At 55.4% G+C, this 18,658-nt stretch overlaps 1 protein-coding gene across 4 annotated transcripts in view; it reads left to right on the top strand.

Annotated features, from left to right (window-relative positions):
• The window catches only part of TBCD (tubulin folding cofactor D), a 180,341-nt gene that overhangs the window by 95,899 nt on the left and 65,784 nt on the right, over positions 1-18,658 (top strand). For 3 of the 4 annotated variants that reach the window (XM_089318508.1, XM_002723042.6, XM_089318509.1), the window contains 3 exons: positions 1,058-1,214; positions 10,304-10,361; positions 13,811-13,840. In XM_089318508.1, the coding sequence (XP_089174634.1) occupies positions 1,058-1,214; positions 10,304-10,361; positions 13,811-13,840 (245 nt within the window). Of the gene's footprint in view, positions 1-1,057; positions 1,215-3,771; positions 4,711-5,300; positions 5,406-10,303; positions 10,362-13,810; positions 13,841-18,658 lie in introns of those variants that run through there. The other variant, XM_089318510.1, reaches the window with a different exon arrangement.

The following is an 18,658-nucleotide window of genomic DNA, read 5'->3' as shown; positions in this document are numbered from 1 at the left end:
CATTTTTTGGTTGCTATTTATATGGAATAAAAAAAAGTCCCTGGAAGCAAAAGGCACAGGGAAATTTGTATGTCACACACACAGTCCTACCACTGCTTCTGGAGGATTTTGTTTCCAGACTGTTTTCGGTGTGTTTTCTGGGAGGCAGTTGATTGGTGGCAGTTTGCCATCATGTGTGGACAGCGTCCCCGCACCAGGGCTGTCTTTGCTCAGACTCCTTGCAAGCGCTGTGTGGCTGGCAGGTGGAGCACACAGGCGCTGTGCAGCCTAGGGCTTCCCGGCCTCTCTCTGGATCACATCCTTCCACCACTGGCTCCCTAGAGCCACTCGCTAATTTCTTTGTTCAGGGTTGGTCTCTCAGCCGGTGGTCTTCGTAGACCGTCACACCAGTGCGCGTCTGTTGTGAGTGCCTGTCCCAGTGAGGGCAGTGACCGCGTTCCAGGTTCACTGTGGAAACTTCATGGTAGGGACGTGTGGCGTGGACACTGCAGGAATGCAAGGGCACTTCCCTCATGGCCTCCCCTGGCGCCTGTGGCCACCTCTGCCGCCCTTTCCACTGTCCACCCTGCAGTGACGCTGTTAAAAGTAGGCCCGGGCTGCTTGATGCTGGGCAGCCAGCTCACCAGGGACAGGAGTTGTGGAGGGAGACAGGATTGTGACGAGGCCAGCAGTCTTGGGGGGAAAAGCGATGCCTTCAGTCTCAAAAGTGCTTTTTCCAGTTTTCAAGTTAGCAGGAGGGCTTTTGAAGGAGCACAAAGCAGAGGTAAATGGGGAGCCAGGAGCGAGGGAACGAAGGACCGGGCTGGCTGCGTGTTGGCTGTGGCAGGCGTCGCACGGCGGGCTGGCGCTGCAGTGGTTTCATTCTGCATCTCTGTCTCTCGGTCTCTCTGACTTTCAAATAAAATGAAAACCTTTTCCACCTTGATCGTTGTTGGCCGCGGCTCGTAAGGGCTGCTGTGATCCCACTTACGGCACAGCCCACTGTCTGTGGTGCCCCTTGGTGGCCCGGTAGTGTTGCCTCCCGGACAGCCCCTCACAGTCTTTGTCTTCTGCTCAGTTGTCGACGTGATCCTGAAGGCGCTGACCTATGATGAGAAGCGGGGTGCCTGCAGCGTGGGTGCCAACGTCAGGGACGCTGCCTGCTACGTGTGCTGGGCCTTCGCCCGTGCCTACGAGCCCCAGGAACTGAAGCCCTTTGTGAGCGCCATTTCCAGGTGAGCCTGTCCCCTCCGTGGTCTCCGGGGAGTGCACACTGCTGGGTGCTTGGCGTGGTTCTAGGACGTGCTTGGGAGCAGAGCCCTTGTGGCCTTGGCTGCTGCTGGGAGCAGGTTCTCAGGAAAGCAACGGGGCAGAGTGGGAGAAACACAGGAACCAGTGAGTCGATTGGACGTGTGTGCTCCCCCGCCTCTGGACCCCGCCACTCAGCTGTTCTGGTCTCCCTCTCCTGGCCGGGATTCAGGGTTCCTGTCCTGCTGAGCCTGTGAGGTGGTGACTATCAGAGCGGCTGTGTTTTGCTTGTGGAAAATGCACAGCACTTGTGTTCCCAGTACAGTGAATGCTAAGTTAATTCTCAGTTTTCTACACTGATTTAATACTCTGTGCTTGGACCCAAGTGTTCCTTTACATTTCAAGTCAGCTGCTCCATTTCTTTCTTTTTCTTAAGGAGCCAGAGGAGGGAGACTGAGGGAGGTGACTCAGCATTCCTGTTGGCTAAGGCTGTATGAGCCCACAGCTGATTCATCACCCATTTCAAGCAGCCCTTTACCCGACAACTTTTACTAGGAAAGTGAACTAGGAAATAGATTTTGCAATTAGGCTCGAGTCCTAGCAGCCACCTCCCACATCTCCGTAGAGGCCACCCCAAGTTCTTTACTGGATGCCTAAAGAGACCGTGAAACCACCTCGTGTGAAAACCAGACTCCTGGTTCTGGACACGCAGGCCTCCATGGGCCCAGGCCCCGTCTGGCTGCAGGCGCATCTGGTGGCAGGCTTGGCTCAGCCGTGGGCTGTGAGCACAGCTTGCCTGGTGGCTGAGGCTCAATGTTTTGTGACGGGCACTTTATTCTGTCCTCGCCAGTGTTTCGTCTCAGCAAATACTCACCAGGGGCAGGAGAGGGATCTGAGGCCTGTTTCCTTTCCTGGAAGTGCAGCACTTGGGGCCTGTATCTTGTGATCTAGATTCCTGCACCAGAGCAAAGTCTACAGACGAGTGTGAGGATCCTGCTCCTGTTCAGGGAGATAAGGTGTCAGGAAGTCATAAACAAGTCTGTCTGCTCCTATCTCGTCCACCCTGTAGGGAACAGCACAGCCAGAGGGCACTGGTGCTGGCTGATGGTTGTAGAGAATGGTTCACCAAGGCCTCGGCAGCCTGGAGCAGGTGTGAGCTGCTCTGTGCTGCACAGGGGCTTGGCTGCAGGTGGTCTTCAGTGGGTGGTGCAGGGGAGGGAAGAAGAAATGACTGTGGGGCTTCGAGGCCCTGCTGAGCCCCCCCCCCCCCCCAAGCCTAGGCAGGCGCCCACCTGCCACTCCGGTGCTCAGCAGGCACCAGCCCTTGGGGAGATTCTTCCTCTGCTTTCTCATCCGCTTTTCAACTTTCTAGAGGTCATTCTGTAACTTTGAAGCAAAGCAAGAAAATGTTCCTTTTTTTTTTTTTTTAATTTATTTATTTGAAAGTCACAGAGAGAGTAAGAGAGGCAGACAGAGAGAGAGAGAGAGGTCTTCCATCCACTGGTTCACTCCCCAGTTGGCTGCAACAGCTGGAGCTGGGCCGATCTGAAGCCAAGAGCCAGGAGCTTTCTCCAGGTCTCCCATGCAGGTGCAGGGGCCCAAGCCTTTGGGCCATCTTCCACTGCTTTCCCGGGCCATAGCAGAGAGCTGGATTGGAAGTAGAACAGCCAGGACTTAAACCAGCTCCCATATGGGATGCCTGCACTGCAGGTGGTGGCTTTACCTGCTACGCCACAGCGCCGGTCCCCAGTTTTTCTTGATGTTTACAGCAACTGTCACAGAACAACAAATTCCTTAGATTGATGATGCCTCCGCAGTAGCGCTGTGAGGTGGGTGGATGTTGTGAGCACCTTGTTTCCCTGAGGATGAAGTGGGAACAACGCACTGAGGGAACCTGCCCTAGTCTTGTGGCCAACAGGTGCCAAGCTGATCTTGGTGGTGGGCACCCAGGTCCCAACAACCCCTGGCTCATCTGAATGTGCCTCCCAAGTCGGGGGTTCCTTTTCGATGTGGGAAATTCTGGAGTTGTGTCTCTTTCCCCCGGGACTCTCTGGTCCGGCAACACAGGAGGAGCAGGGCCTGGGGCTAAGGAGATGGCATGGGCAAGGCAGAGGCTCAGCAGAGGCTCAGCAGGGAGTGTGCACAGCTCTCCCCAGACCCGGTGTCCCAGCTTGTCTCTGTGAGGGCTGCCGATCCACGCAAGGTGCGTGAGCAAAGCATCCGGCTTGAGTGCTGAGTGTGCAGAGAAGAGTGCAGGGGTGACTCCAGAGGTGAAGGCCTTGACCTGGACAGAGCCAGAGAGAAAAGTGTCACCCGTGGTGCCGGGCACACAGATGACTTCTGCTGTCCGTAGCTGTGGAGCTTGCTGTCACCGTGGCGATGATTCTGTGAAGTCAGAGGTCGGTGTGTGGAAACGCTGACTGCCGGGGAACCTGAGCACGACTGGGCACGGGTATCTGCTGACTGGTCTGCTTGGCGGTCCCAGGCCTGGGGTCTGAGGCCTGCTGGCTGCAGGCCCCTTCTTCCCGTGTGCGTCATGGCACTGAGTGGAGTGGAGTACCTGGGTGCTGAGGGAACACTGGCCCCTGTTACTGCTTTGTTTCTTGGAAGAGGAGAGGCAGATCTGGAGTCCATGGCTAGTCCCTCGTGGTTGGCCAGGGCAGAGTTCTGGCTGGGCCACGGTGTGCCCAGATGCCACTGCTGCACAGGGAGGAGCCACGCCTGTGCTGGGGGAGTCCCGTGGAGGGTTGGGGGTCCTTTGGGGACCCTGTGGGAGGAGTGGCCTGGAATGGGAGGGGCTATGGACATGACCTTCACTGGAGCTGTGAGCTGGGCCTGTGTGACCAGCAGGACAGCATGGCTGCTCAGCCTTCAGGGGCAGCTTCGGCCGGAGTCTGTGGAGGTTCCTGTGGTTCCCAGGCGCCTTTGATCTCTGTGCAGGTTCAGTTTCTTGGACTTCCTGGGTGTGTCCGGTGCTGCTAGCCAGCTACCTCTGGGCCTCGCCACGACCCTGAAGCTGCCATGGGGTGGGGTTGGGGGCTGTTTGTGCTACTTCACCCAGAGTTAAGCCATGTTCACAGGCCCCTTTCCCCGCACCCACCTTGCACTGGAGCACAGGTGCCCTTTGGTGCCCCGCCCGCCTGCACTTTCGGGCCAGTCTGACAGGTTCTGGGGGAACCCGTGTTCCAGCCTCTCCCGGCCCCTCCAGACTCCAGGCATCCGGCAGGTGAGTCAGGGAGCAGCAGGTAAGCTGGGTGCACCTCCCTGCCCAGGAGCCCGAGCCCGAGTATCGGCTGGGTGTGTCCTCCTGGATGTGCCTCCCTGCGTTTGTTGGAAGTGACCACATTGTAATTATCAGCCTTTCAGCCCAGTAATTCTGGCCATGATAAAATCTTGATATCTTTAACTGCTTTCACAGACTCTCTGTGAATCCTGCAGAAGTGGACGGTTGAGGTCGGACGTGATTCTCTCGGTGGGGTGGAGGTGAGAGTGCCAGGCGCCCTTGTTTCTGAGGGAGTCCGTTCTGGGGCTGTGGCTCGCGTTTCCTAACTGTTGCCTGGCCTTTTGTTTAGGAAACGGAGACTGATTGTACTGTCTCACTGTCCCTCTGTCTTACAAGTGTCAAAGAGGAACTGTTGGCAAATTTTCTCAAGTTTGGAGGTAGCACTGGCTGCTGTCTGAAGGCCCGTGTTTCCTCGGCATTGTGCTCAGGTGGCTCAGGAGATGGAGGATGCTGTGTGGGACGTGGGGGGGGTCCTGAAGAGCCCAGCACACTGAGAAGTGGCGGAGCTTGAGGTTCACATGGGGCACGGCAGCGCCCTGGTCATCAGGGCTCGTTTGCAGGAAGCAAGAGAAGACGCACTGCACTGCCGCCAGTGTGCCTCGGCTGTCACCTGGCGATTTCCTCACCTGAAACTCTTTTGTAAGCCGGCTCCTGTTGACATCAGCCGAGGCTGCCTGCAGGGCCCCCTCCCGTGCCAGGGGCAGCATCTGACTCTCAGCCTCAAACCATGAGCGAAGCTGGCAGCGTGGGCCGCGGCCTGCGCCGGGCTCAGCAGTATCTCTTCCTCCAGGGCAAGGCTGGCCTGAAAAACCAGGAAGCAGCCGACCTCGCTCACAGCCGCCGCGAGGACAGCTTGCAGCGGGAGGGAGCTGTTGTGTTGTCCACGAGAAGTCAGGTGGGCACCACCGACCAGTGGCCCAGCCCTGGGAGGCCTGGCCAGCCTCTGCCTCCATGTCTTAGGTGTGGTTTATGTGAGCGTTGGTCCTCATGGCTTAAAAAATGTTACCATAGGCAGAACTTACATTTCACTTGAAGAAAGGTGTGGTTTGCAATTTTCAGAAAACTTGGACAATAAGTTACTGGTTTGATATTTAGAAAAATTTTGACTTCAACATGGTAGGATTATAGTTATTTAAGGTAAAAACTGTGCATAGTGCTTTTTGTTGGTATCAAATGTCATACAAATATGAAAACTTGGGTTGGGGTGAGCTCTGCGCCTTGGTATCCCTGCCAGAAGTGGGTCCCTGGGGCTCAGAGCAGGTTGAGGCCTGCAGCTTCCTCTCCACTTGAAGGAGAAGAAAAGCCCTTTCTGCCTGACACCCCTTCTGTGTTGGGAAACCCTAGTGAAGTATCACATAAAGGTCTCAGCGAAAGCAGACAGGTGAGGACACCCACGGCACGCTCCCGCTCAGACAGGCCAGCGTGCGCTGCTGAGACGCGAGCCGAGAGCCGTGACTCACAGCGGCGTCATCCTGGAAGGGGCCCTGGGAGAGGAGCTCCGAGGGAGCTTTCGTATTTATACTTAACCGACTTCACTAGCCCTGTCGTGCATGAAACCTGCTAGTATTTCTAGATGAGCCAGTTTCGTTCTCAGAGAGTGAAGTCAGAGGTACTTTTAGAAACCCGCTGCTCTCACAGGCAGTGCACGGTTGGTTTGGCGAGGTAACTCACGGGAGGCCGTGCTTCTCCAACACCTGCTAGCTCTGCCCCACCATGCGTGAGCAGTGTGGTGAGAGGTGGCAGCCGGCGGCCTGCTCTAGGTGCTGCAGCCTGCACAGGACGCTGCTCTGTGGTGTCTGCATCACCCGCTCGGTCTGTGTGGAGCCACTGGTCACATGGGTAGTGTGCATCCTAACAGGCCGATGGGAACAGCCCCACGTCTGTCCACGTGGAGGTCAATGACTGATGACCCTTCTTGGAAATGGGGCTCAGTCTGGGATCAGCCCACGGCCTTTTTCAGAGCTGTTGTTCTGTGGCCAGTGAACAGAAGAGCTGAAGTGAGTGGGCCAGTCCTGGCTCCAAGCACGGGGAGAGGCCTGAAGGCAGTACCTTGTCACCCTCCCACTGCCAGAGAAGCTGCCTGGCCCCCAGCACTGTGGTTCTGGGGAGGGGTTGGGAGGAGGGAAAACACCCATAGATAGCAGCCCTGGAAGCCTGCTCGGACTCTTACGGGGCTTGGCCCCCCCTGCATCAGGGCCCAGGCAAAGCTGCTTGGGATGGTTCCTGTTGGCAGCTAACCCTACCTGTGCAGAGCCAGTCCTTGGCGAAGGATCGGATTTCCTGTCATTCACTCTAGGCCCACTGGACAGCAAATGACCAGGCAGACCCACGTTGTGTGAAGGCAGCAAGACTGAACATTATTTTCCTTAGTGGCTGTGTCAGAATAAGATAAGTCATGGAAGCTTGGTTGAGACTGAACCCTTGGTTGGCTTTGCCCCAGGAATGAGTGTCCTCAGCGGGTGGAGGTGGTGTAGGATGTCCACAGGGTGTCCTGGGAGCAGAGTGGGGGCCAGGTGTCCACAGGGCACAGGGCAGGAGACAGAGGGCATCCTTTTCTGACTGCTTCAGAGTGTTCATGTCATGCACGGAGATGATTTTTAGTTTCTTTTCTGTATTTGCTCCATTCTTTGCTCGTTAGTTGATGTTTCATCATTTATTTACTTTTAATGATTTATTCATGTGTAAGGCAGAGTGATGAGAGAGAGAGATCGATCATGTGTCTGCTGGTTCACTCCCCAGATGGCTGCAACAGTGAAGTCTGGGCCAGGCTGAAACCAGGAGCCAGAGGCTTCATCTGGTCTCCCATGTGGGCTGCTGAAGCCCCACGTTTGGGACTGATGTTAGAGGAAAGTAGAGGTTCCTGGCCCAGGTCTTTCCCTAGAACACACGGCTTTCATTAGTATGTAATGCAATACCTAAATTTCCATTAATTCTGACAATGTATTTAAAATAAAATTATCAAGAGATTGTTTTCTTTTAAAAATTTTTGTTTGCGAGGTAGAGAGACAGAGATCTCCCATCAACAGGAAACTGGCATTGGTAAAGATCCCGGACTCAAATCCCGGACTGAGGTGTGGGCAACCAACTGCCCTGCACCAAATGCCCACCCGCAAGTATTAAGAACAGTAGTTAGGGTCAGTGCTGTGGCGTAGTGGGTAAAGCCACTGCCCGTGACACCAGCATCCACTGATTGCTCCATGTTTGATCCAGCTTTCTGCTAATGTGACTGGGAAAGCAGCGGAGGATGGCCCAAATCCCTGGGCCCCTGCACCCATGTGGGAGAACCAGAAGAAGCTCCTCGCTCCTGGCTTTGGCCTGGCCCAGCACTGCCTGTTGGAATCATTTGGGGAGTGAACCAACAGATGGAAGATCTCTCTTTCTGTCTCTCCCTCTCTGTAATTCTGACTTTCAAATAAATAAATAAATCTTTAAAAAAACAACAGTAGTTGTATAACTTCTAGTTATTAAATACATGTCTTCATCAGTTTTGTAATTTCCAAGATTTCGTTAACAAAAGCCATTATGATGCATCGGGACAGTCAGTCTTGAAATGTACCCGCTGTGGTAAGGTGAATGACCTTTAGCTTTTGTTTATTTTTTTTCTCATTCTGGTTACAGTTTGTTGTATAATAATGAGTTGAGAGAGAAGGGAATAATTTTCTGTTAATTGAGTTATCTAAATTACTTTGAGTTTCACTTGGCATAAGAAGTTAACATAAAGTGTCGTAGATATTAGCACTGTCTTTTCTTTTTTTAAGATTTATTTATTTGTTTGAGAAAGAAAGATCTTCCAAAACCAGGTGCTTCCCACATAGATGGCAGGGGGCCTAAACACTTGGGCCATCTTCTGCTGCTTTTCTCAGACTGTTACTAGGGAGCTGGATCGGAAGTGGAGCAGCTGGGACATGAACTGGCATCTGTATGGGATACCAGCATTGCAGGTGGTGGCTTTACCCGCTGCGCCTCAATGTCAGCCATACTAGCACTTTCTTTTTTTCTTTAAGATTTATGTATTTGTTTGAAAGTCAGAGATCTAGAGCAAGAGAGAGAGAGAGAGAGAGAGAGTGAGTGAGTGAGTGAGTCTATCTGCTTTTTTCACTCAACTGGCTGCAGCGGCCCAGGACTGGACCAGGCCAAAGGCAAGAGCCAGGCGTTTCCTCCGGGACTCCCACATGGGTGCCGGGGCCCAGGAACTTCAGCCGTCATCTGCTGCTTTTCTAGGTACATCAGCAGGGAGCTGGATTGGAAGTAGAGCTTCCAGGACTCAAACCCGTGCCTATATGGGATGCCGGCATTGCAGACGGTGGCTTAACTCACCACACCACAGCACTGGCTCCTCTACACTGTATCTTTTAAGATCATCAGATAATTAGTTTCTTTTCAAAATCCTTTTAGTTTTGAACAAGGTTAAGGTGTAAAGAATTGTAAAAACAGCACAGCTTTCCTAATCCCTTCCTTGGTGCCTCAGTGACCACCGTAGGTGTCCAGGCCAAGGGGCTACCTACCCCTGATACAAGTGTGCCAGCTCCCCAGTGCTGCCTGCTGTCCTGTCCAGTTCTGTTCCAGGATCTAGGGGACCACAAATCTCGGTTTCCGCTCCTCTGACAGCGCCTCTGTCCTTATGTCATGATCCAGGGCAGTTTCACTGAGCACGTGTCCCCTTGTGCTTACGGTGGTTTTCCGGCTGTGCATCCATTGTGTTGTCTCATCGCAGAAAGTTTTCGTCACCCCTGGGATGCTCCCTAGTCTGTGGATCTTGACCACAGTGTGTGGGAAGAGTGCTGGTCAGATTCCCTCCCTTGGGGTGTGGCGTTTCCTCTGGTGTGGACTGTGTGGCTGTGCGTCCAGGGTGACAGCATCGCAGCGCTGTAGAGTGCTCAGCCTCCCCCGACTGCCTGGTTGGGGTCTGCCCATGTCTCCACGTGAAGTACAGTTTTCCCTTTGTAAGTAATGAGAGTTCAAGATTGTGTAGGTCCCCCGTTGCCTCTCGTCTGCGCATCACAGGGCTGTGCCTGTGGCAGCCACAGGGGTCTCTTGTCCCTCCTTCCTCTCCCCTTCACTGACTGCAACTCTTTGTCAAGGAAACCTGCTCGCTGGTGGAGTGTGGACGCCCCCTGCATCCTTGGGCTGTCTGTAGAAGCTGTGCTGTATTTTGTCTCGGGTTGTTCCAGCTTTAGCTGCCTTAGGGTGGACTCCATGTGCTGTCACCACGACCTGTTCTTTGTCCTTTTGTGTGTTTGGAGTACTGGAAGTCACAGTCGTGGCTGTGAGTGTGACTGTGGCTGGCTTCCGGTGTCTCTTCAGCATCCCTAGGTGAAGCCTGATGCCGTTGTCTGGGCAGGTGCTGGTGCAGGATGCATTGTGTCCAGTGCAGAAAGGACGTCCACTGAACAACGCCCCCACTGCTCAGCGTGGTCCCAAAGCCTGGTGTCTTTCTCCCACGCTGGTTTGCTGCCACTTTTCCTCTAGGCCACTGCTCTCTCTGCCTTTCCTGGGATCCATCCCCCTTCTCTGCCTTCCCCAAGCAGAGCAAGCATGTTCTCTCTCCTGTGACTCTAGGGTGTGCCTCTCTGAGGTTCTTGTTAGAACTGTGGCCAGCTACCCTCAGCTCCCTTATGCCTGCCATGTTGGGGGTGGCATGTGTCTGCCTGGAGCCCCCAGGAGCCTTGGGCTGCGTCACCTGCAGGTTGGACTCCGTGGGCTGGGTGGGTGGGTGAGTTGTGAACCAGAAATCTCGTCAGTCTTGTTGCTTTGCAGATTTCCTTTTCACTCATCATTCCCTCTTTTCCACAGCGCCCTGGTCATCGCCGCAGTGTTTGACCGAAACATAAACTGCAGAAGAGCTGCCTCCGTAAGTCTCCCCTTCCTAGGGTCCCTTTCCCGAGGTGGGGCCGCCCCTGACTGTGCCTGCTGCCTCGGTCTCTCTGAGGTGTCCCCTGCAGCTCCCTGTGCACACTGCGGCAGACCCAGCTCTTATCTACCCTGGGCTCCCTGGGAAGGCCAGAGTGAGGTACCCCCCACCCCAGGGGTCCTGAGCTGCCGCTGTCGTGGGTGGGTCGTATCTGTGAGCGTGCTCTGCTCTGTTCTGAAGCAGGGGGAATAGAGCTTTGTGAGCTTGACCAGTTGTGACAGCAGTGCAGGCCCTTAGAGGCAGCCCTAGGAGGAGCTGTCGCCAAGCAGTGGTCAGCTGTGTGTTCCCCGGCCACACTCCGCCTGGGCCTCCCTGGATGTGAGATTTCTTAGGCTTTGAACGCAGATACTGGTCCCCACCAGGGTGAGCCAGTGATATCCGGACACAGCAAGCTCTGTGGTCGCCTCCCATTCAGCAGACCCAATTGCTGATTCCAGCATAGATCTGGCTGCCTCCTGCAGGCTCTTGGGGAGGTCCTGTGGAGGCTCTGGGGGCTCCTGAGGGGCCCTGGGGAGCCCTGGGGGCACCCTGGGGAGGCTGGAGCAGCTCCATGAGATCTGGCTTCTTCCTGCTTGGCTGCCACTGGTTCATAACTTAGATCAAAGTTTAAGATTTATCTGTTTATTTGACAGGCAGAGAGAGAGAGAGAGAGAGAGAGAGAGAGAGAATCTTCCATCTGCTGGTTGTCTTCCCAAATGGCCGCAATGGCTTGGGCTAGGTCAAGCCGTTGCCAGGAGCTTGGAACTCTATCAGGGTCTCCCATGTGGATGGCAGGAGCCAAAGCACATGGGCCATCTTCCACTGCTTTCCCAGGAAACTGGATTGGAAGTAGAGCAGCTGGGACTCGAATTAGCACCCATGTGGGATGCTGTCCTTGTAGGCGGTGGCCTAAGCTGCTGTCCTACAACACTGGCCTCTGGAGCTGGGAATTGAACCCAGGCTCTCTGGTATGGAATATGGGCCTCTCGACCATGAGGCTCAATGGCTGCCCCATGGTACCATTTTGAAAGAGTACTTTGGAGAAAGCATCCTTAAGGCCAGTATGGAGTCGTCTGGGCCTTGCTTCTGCTCAGCCCTTAGACGTGGAATGTGAGGGAGAACAGCCATCTGGGCAGTGTGCCCGTGGGGCAGCTGTGGTGTGGGAGTGGCACTTCCTGTGCGTCCCCACACGGCAGCTCGGGCTGGTGATGTTCATTCCTCTTCCATATGGAAGAAGCATCTGGGAGTGGTCCAGAGCCTGTGGGGCAGCTCTGTGGTCACGGTTTCTGTCCTTCTGCTCCTGTCTCAGGCTGTGGCTTCTCTTCTTAAGGCCAGCCTTGGTCACGGTCAGGAAAGGAGAAGGCAGAAGAGCTGCCCTGGGCTGACCACCCCTCTTCACAGGCTGTCCAGGGCCCCCAGCAGTATGTCTCCCACCGACCCACACACACCGTGCCCCTCTGCTGGTGTCCCCGTGCTGTGCCACATGGGTGCCCGCCCCGAGGCTGTGCAGTGTGCCCTGCGGTGGAGCAGGCTCAGTCAGGAAGGGAGACCAGGTGTGAGCAGACGTGTCCTGCTGCTACAGGGCCTGTCGCTCTGCGGATGAGGGACGGCTGCGTGTTCGTCTCTGGGCCTGGAGGTGCCCTCTGAGCTGCAGTGTGGGAAGAGCTGCGTCAGTGCTGCCCTCTGTGTTGTGGCGTGCATGTGGCGTGTCATTATTTAGTCTGTGCCACTTGTGGGTTCTTCTGGACACCCCGGCAGGTGGAGGATGTCTCTTCCCCCTGCTCTTACGTCGAGGTGCTTGAATCTTGCGTGTGTTGGGTGCTGCGGGGATCATGTGGATTTGCCCTGCACTGCTCCTCTTCTGTGTGGTGGGTTCAGCTGTGCGTGCGCGTCCATGAGGGATGGGAAGGACTCCACTCAAGTGTGTGCCCGCTTTCTGGTTGGCTGTCTGTTTCTTGCTGTTGAGTTTTGGGAGTTCTCTGTGAGGTCTGGACACTGGCCCTCGCTGGCTTGCTGGTCTTCCTCCCGGACCTCCCCGTCAAGTCCTCGTGGAGCAGTCTTTTCTCTCCTCTGGGCCTCCTTCACCAGCTGCTTTCTTCTGTGGATCTGCTTGCAGGGCCACATCCAAGACTGCTTGCCTGGCCCCGAGTCCCAGTGGTTTTACCCATGCTTGTCCTCGTCTGCCTGTAGCGTGGTCGGCGTCATGTGTGGTCATTGCATCCGTGTTTCTCTCCTGCCTGTGAGCTGTGTGTCTGCCCTGTCAGGACACACGGGCACGGTCACAGCCTTCATATTGCATGGGGTGATTGATTCCTAATTGCTTTTTTTCAAGAGTGTTTTGCCCATTCTAGGGATTTTCCACTTAAACCTTTTTTGTTCCATTTGTGATGATGTCACCACAATAATGAATGTGTTCGCAGATGTTACATGTCACTTAAATTAGTGTTATATATTTCTAGCATTGCCTTTTGGTTATTTTTGTTTCTTAATGAATTTATTATAAAAGTTACAAGATGGCAAACAGCAAAAATCAAGTTTTGCTGCTCCCAGTTCAGGAGCTGCCCAGGGCCATCTGGAGTGCCGGTCCCCTTGCACCTCCACGCTGTCACTGGGCCCCTACCCGGAGACTATGCATGTCCGTAGCCATGGCACAGGAGCTCCTGGTGTCCACCAGGGCAGGACATGCTGGTCCTGGCCTCCCTGACCTCTGTCCCCCCTCCCACAGGCCACTCTTGCTTAGGCCCAGCTGTTGTTGTGGTGTGGGGCAGCTTTGCTTGGTCTGTGAGGTGGCTGATGTCACCTGTGTCTCCCACCCTGGATGCTTTGGGGGACCTGAGGCACCAGCTGGGTGGCAGGGCATGGCACCTCAGGAGGACAGGGTGGAGATGGTGAAGAGAAGGGCTATGAGGGAGGAAGATCACATTTGACCTCTGAGTGGCCAGGTTTTTGCCTTGTGAGCAGGTGTGGCATGGCCCAGGCGCTCAGCTGAGATGCCCCTGTCTCCTCTCTGAAGGCAGCTCGCAGATGTCAGCTGATGAATGTGGGCTGTGGCTGTGAGCTCCCCAGGGAAGACACTGGGGCCTTGGGCCTTCCCCAGCCAGGCTGTTTGGCTGTTTTTCATTTCATAACCTGGGGTGCTGATGCGGGCTCTGCCTTCTCAGGTAAGACCACTTACCAGGATGTCCTGGGTTTTATGAACTCGAATTTTTAAATTGTGGTTTTAAAAAGCACCAGGACATGAAATGGGAGTGACAAACCTCCCTTGAGGCTCAGCTCAACCAACAATGAGGACTTTTATTTAAAAAATAAAGCCATGGGTCATTTATCCTGTGCCGTGTTTGTTTTGAGTTCGTCCTCTGATGTCTGGCAGAGAACAGGCCTCACTCAGCTGTTTGTTCTTCTCTTCCCAGGCTGCCTTCCAGGAGAATGTGGGGAGACAGGTAAGGCCACTTCTCAGTCCTCGTTCCTGACACTTCCTGTCCTCTGGAGGCGTGATCTGGAAGCCTGGACACTTGGTGTCCTCTTGTGTTGTCCCATGAGGGTAAAGAGCTTGTCTGACGAGCACAGTGGTTCCACACAGGGGCACTGACACGGCGTGGGTTCTACAGGAAACTTTTCCACACGCACAGGTCAGAAATCACACAGCTTTGTGCTCAGTCAAGGATACACACAGCCTCAGTTGCCAAGGGCGCTAAGGGGTGAGCCAGGTTCCTGGGACTGACGGCCCTCCCTGTCCCATTTCTCTGGCGGGAGCTGGCAGGTTGGTCCCAGCTCCTGCCTGCCGGGGCCGCAGCAAAGCCCAGAAGCAGCTTCTGAAAGCTGTTGCTTCCATGACCCCGGTCATGGTCACCAGCATCCGAGGGGGTAGCCGGGCTGCCCTCCCGCTGACCCTGCAGTCTGGCTGCTGGGCTGAGCCTTGCCTGGGAAGGGGGGTCCCAGGTCACTCCCTGTGTGTGACCCTGACGCACCCAGGGTGTGGCTGGGCCTGGGCTGCCAGGCAGCAGTGAGAGCTGACCTGGAAGAGGAAGGGGGTTCGCAGAAAGGTTTGGGGGTGTGGGGCAGGCTGATGGGAGGTGTCCAGCTCCGGGGCTAGAGGTTAGTCAGGCACCCCAGTTGTGCCCACCCTGGAAATAGGAAGGGAGGGAGGAACAGAGCCAGGCTGGGCATGGGGGCATCACATGTTCCAGCGGGGGCTTGGCAGACGGCCTTGGGGAGATGCACCAGGTCGAGGCTGGCCTGGGAGGCAGGCAGGCACCGGCAGCACTGACGAGGAGGCTGCTGCCAGGACTGCCTCCCCCGGGGCACTGGGGCACCCCAGAGGGGGAAGCCCAGGAGATGTGCACCTGGCCTTTGGTGGGAAGGGGAAGATCGCAGGCTGTGCCTGAGACCCTCCCTCCTGGAGCTTCCCCGGTCAGGCCCCTGCTCACAGAGCCAACCTTGGCGGCTGGAGCTGTGGAGGACCCTGGCCCAACCAACGCTTCCGGCTTCCACAGGGAAGTGATGTTGCATTCGCGCAGTGAGTGCTGAAGGTGGCGCAGGCCGGCCGGCTGCAGTGAGGCCACGCTGCTTTGCTGTCTTACTCTTCTGTGAGCCCTCAGTGATGTTGGTTCTTGGCCCAGAGGAGCCCAAACCAGCGCTTCCCCTGTGTGAACAACTTCAGAATCTCCTGGGGCTTCCACGCAGTGGTGGGGTGGGACCAGGCTGAGAAGCGGGCTTCACGCTCCCTGCTGCGCTCCCTGTGAGAGCGGTCACTGAGGCAGGACAGGCCCTGCCTTGCTCCTCAGGCTCTCACTGAGGACCTCCCCTCCCCTCTGTAGGTGATGCACCACCCCTGCCTGCAGTCGGGGCTCAGCAACCCTCCAGAGCTGGTGGGCCATCTGCCCACGCTGAGGGGGAGGGCTCCTCTCCTCCCTGTGGTCCTCAGCCAGGGTGCCCCTTCCTGCAGGGCTGGGAGCAGGCGTTGGCGTGAGGGTGCTGAGTGTGGTAGAGAGGCCCCTTCCTCCGTGTGCTCTGGCTGTGAGCCGCACTGGGCCCATCCCCAGGAACGAGTGAAGATGTTGGTAGGAGCTGGGGTGACCTCAGCAGGGAGGGAGGACATGAGCCGGACACAGATGACTGCTGCTGCAGAGGTCCTTCCGGACCATGGGGAGTCCTGGAGGCAAGGCGTCCATCCTGGACAGCAGAGTCTACTGGAGAGGTGGATGGAACTGGAGACAGTACAGCCTGCATTGGTGAGGGATAGCACATGGTTTGTGTTGCTCTCAGAGCAGGAGCCCCTGTCTCAGGGTCCACATCTGGTCTGAGCTCTGGAAATGTGTGGCGTGCGCTCTGTGAGGACCAGCTTAGCATGTGTCGTGCCACACGAAAGAGTGCCACCCAGGCCGAGGGAAGGGGTGGGAACCGCAGGCGAGGGGGTTGTCCGTGGGGTAAGGAGGGGACCTGCTGGAAGCCACTTGGCTGAGTTGAGGGAGTCACCAGACGTCCTGCGAAGTCACAGCCTGGCAGTCTCCTTCCTGCCCTGCAGCACCTGCTGTGGGAGAAGAGCCTGCAGAGGCCGGGGCAGAGGCCGTGCACCACACAGGCCCTGCCGAGGCCCTCGGAGGAAGGGTGGGACCGTGGGGTAGTGGGGGTGCCCAGGGTCCATGTTGGGGCCATGTGAGGGGGTAGATTTGAGCCCAGTTCCCTTGGAGTTGGATGGTCAGGGGAAGGAAAGGCCTTTAACCTTCATCTAACTTTAGGCCAGCAAGCAGAGAGCAGAATATTCTGGAATGTGTCATCCCTACCTTCCTTGTCAAGGCCTCTCAGCCTGGCCTGTGCTCTGGGTGTGGGGTGGCCTTGGGGCCAGCGGCTGCACGTGGGACCTGTCGTCTTCTTGTGCTGGCTGCACTTGGAGATGTGAAGTGGGCGTGTGCATCACATAAGGAGCCCAGTGGAGAAATCACACAATGTGAAGGAATTGCTGGTCTCTTGCAGGGTCAGTCTGTGCCCTGTCTCACATGAGGCCTTGTCCTTCCAAGGCTTGATGAACACTTGAAGAGGGTGAGAACTTGCCAGAACAGCCATGACAGGGAAGCACATTGGAACAGGCCATTTTCTGTGCACAGGCTTGGAATAAGTTGGTAGGAAGAGTGTGGTGTGTACTGTTGACAACAAAGGGCCTGGCCATTCCCTGACTCCGGGGCCTGTTTCTTCCTCCCTTCCTCCCTTCCTCCCTTCTTCCCTTCCTCCCTTCCTCCCTTCCTCCCTTCCTTGATTTATTTTATTTATTTGAAAGAGTTACAGAGAGAGGGAGAGACAGAGAGGAAGGTCTTCCATCACTGGTTCACTCCTCAGATGGCCGTAACGGCTGGAGCTGCACTGATCCGAAGCCAGGAGCCAGGAGCTTCTTCCAGGTCTCCCATGTGAGTGCAGTGGCCCAAAGACTTGGGTCATCCTCCACTGCTATCCCAGGCCATAGCAGAGAGATGGATTGGAAGAGGAACAGCCAGGACTTGAACCGGCGTGTCGCTCCCCCTCTTCGTGGAGGAGCAACACTAAACCCTGCGCTGTTCTTTCGTCTGCTCGGCCCTCCCCGGGTTTGCTGCTGGTTCTTCCCGGGTTGGCTACTATCCCTTCCACCTCCGTGGAAGGGCAGTTCCCCCTGGCCACATTCCCTACTTCCGCAGGGGAGCGGCACACCGCCGGCCGGCTTTCTCGGGGGCTGCACAGGTGTTCCTTCAGCTAGATGTTCCCCCTTAGATGTTCCTGGTGCATGCCGTCTCTCTCCTCCTTTATAGTCCTCCTCCGCCAATCCTAACTCGGCTGCCCACACGCCGAGTACGCTGCTCTCCTCCAATCAGTAGCAAGTCCTACAGTTTATTGGTTGAACTGGAGGCAGCTGTGCGGAAGCTGTTTACTTCTCTCCCAGTGCCATATTGTGGGAGAGCAGATGCATAGAATAAGTCTTAATTCCAGTAACTCAGTCCAGTCCGGTTTGCTCCCCACACCGGCGCCCATATGGGATGCCGGCACTGCAGGCCAGGGCTTTAACCCGCAACGCCACAGTGCCGGCCCCATACAGGGCCTGTTTCTGTTGAGCCAGTAGGCATATCCTTTAGGGCTCCTGGACTGTAGTCTTTGGACTGAAGCACTAAGGAAATTTTCAGGAGAAATTAGCAAGGTAGGAAATGAGGGGCTCCTTAAGATGGGATGTCCCTGTGAGACCCAGCCTAGGAAACCTCTCTCTGAGGTGCTATCGACTGCTGATCCCTGTACTCCTGCCTGGGCCCCCCGTTTAGTTCTTGTGTTGAGAGACAGATGACCAGAGGGGACTTGGACTGTGAAGTTTTTTTTTTTTTTTTTTAAGATTTATTATTTATTTATTTGAAAGGCAGAGTTAACAGAGGCAGAGAGAGAGAGAGAGAGAGATCTTCCATCTGCTGGTTCACTCCACAAATGGCCACAGTGGCTGGAGCTGGACTGATCTGGAACCAGGAACTTCTGGGTCTCCCACACGGGTGCAGGGGCCCAAGGACTTGGGCCATCTTCTGCTTTCCCAGGCCATAGCAGAGAGCTGGATCAGAAGTGGAGCAGCCAAGACTTGAACCAGTGCCCATATGGGATGCTGGCACTGCAGGGGGAGGCTTTACCTGCTATGTCACAGCGCCAGACCCCGGTGTATGTTTTACAAGAAAAAATACATTCAGTTTCTTTTCTTTTTTTTTTTTAATATTTATTTATTTATTTGAAAGAGTTACAGAGAGGCAGAGAGGGGAAGAGAGAGAGATCTTCCATCTACTGGTTCACTTCCCACATGGCCGTGATGGCTGGAGCTGTGCCTATCCGAAGCCAGGAGCTTCTTTCTGGTCTCCCACATGGGTTACAGGGGCCCAAGTGGGCCATCTTCCATTGCTTTCCCAGGCCATTGCAGAGAACTGGATCAGAAGTGGAGCAGCCGGGACTCAAACTGGCGCCCATATGGGATGCTGGCACTGCAGGTAGCGGCTTTACCCGCTATGCCACAGTGCCAGCCCCATATTCAGTTTCATACACACATACACAAAACATACCCACACACAACACACCAGATATCCACACATACAATCTACAGACATACAGACCATGTGCATGGCACACATGCACACAACACACATCTATATATCCACACACACAGTATCCACAAGCACAACACACAACATATACATGTAATGCACACCACACACCCACATGCCCAGACATAGGGTAGACCCAAATGCAGAACACATTCCACATGCATGGTA

This window comes from Oryctolagus cuniculus, chromosome 17, assembly GCF_051225735.1.
Source record: "Oryctolagus cuniculus isolate XC-2025 breed Fujian yellow rabbit chromosome 17, ASM5122573v1, whole genome shotgun sequence".
Lineage (NCBI taxonomy): Eukaryota > Metazoa > Chordata > Mammalia > Lagomorpha > Leporidae > Oryctolagus > Oryctolagus cuniculus.
This window is presented reverse-complemented; position numbering and strand designations above follow the sequence as displayed.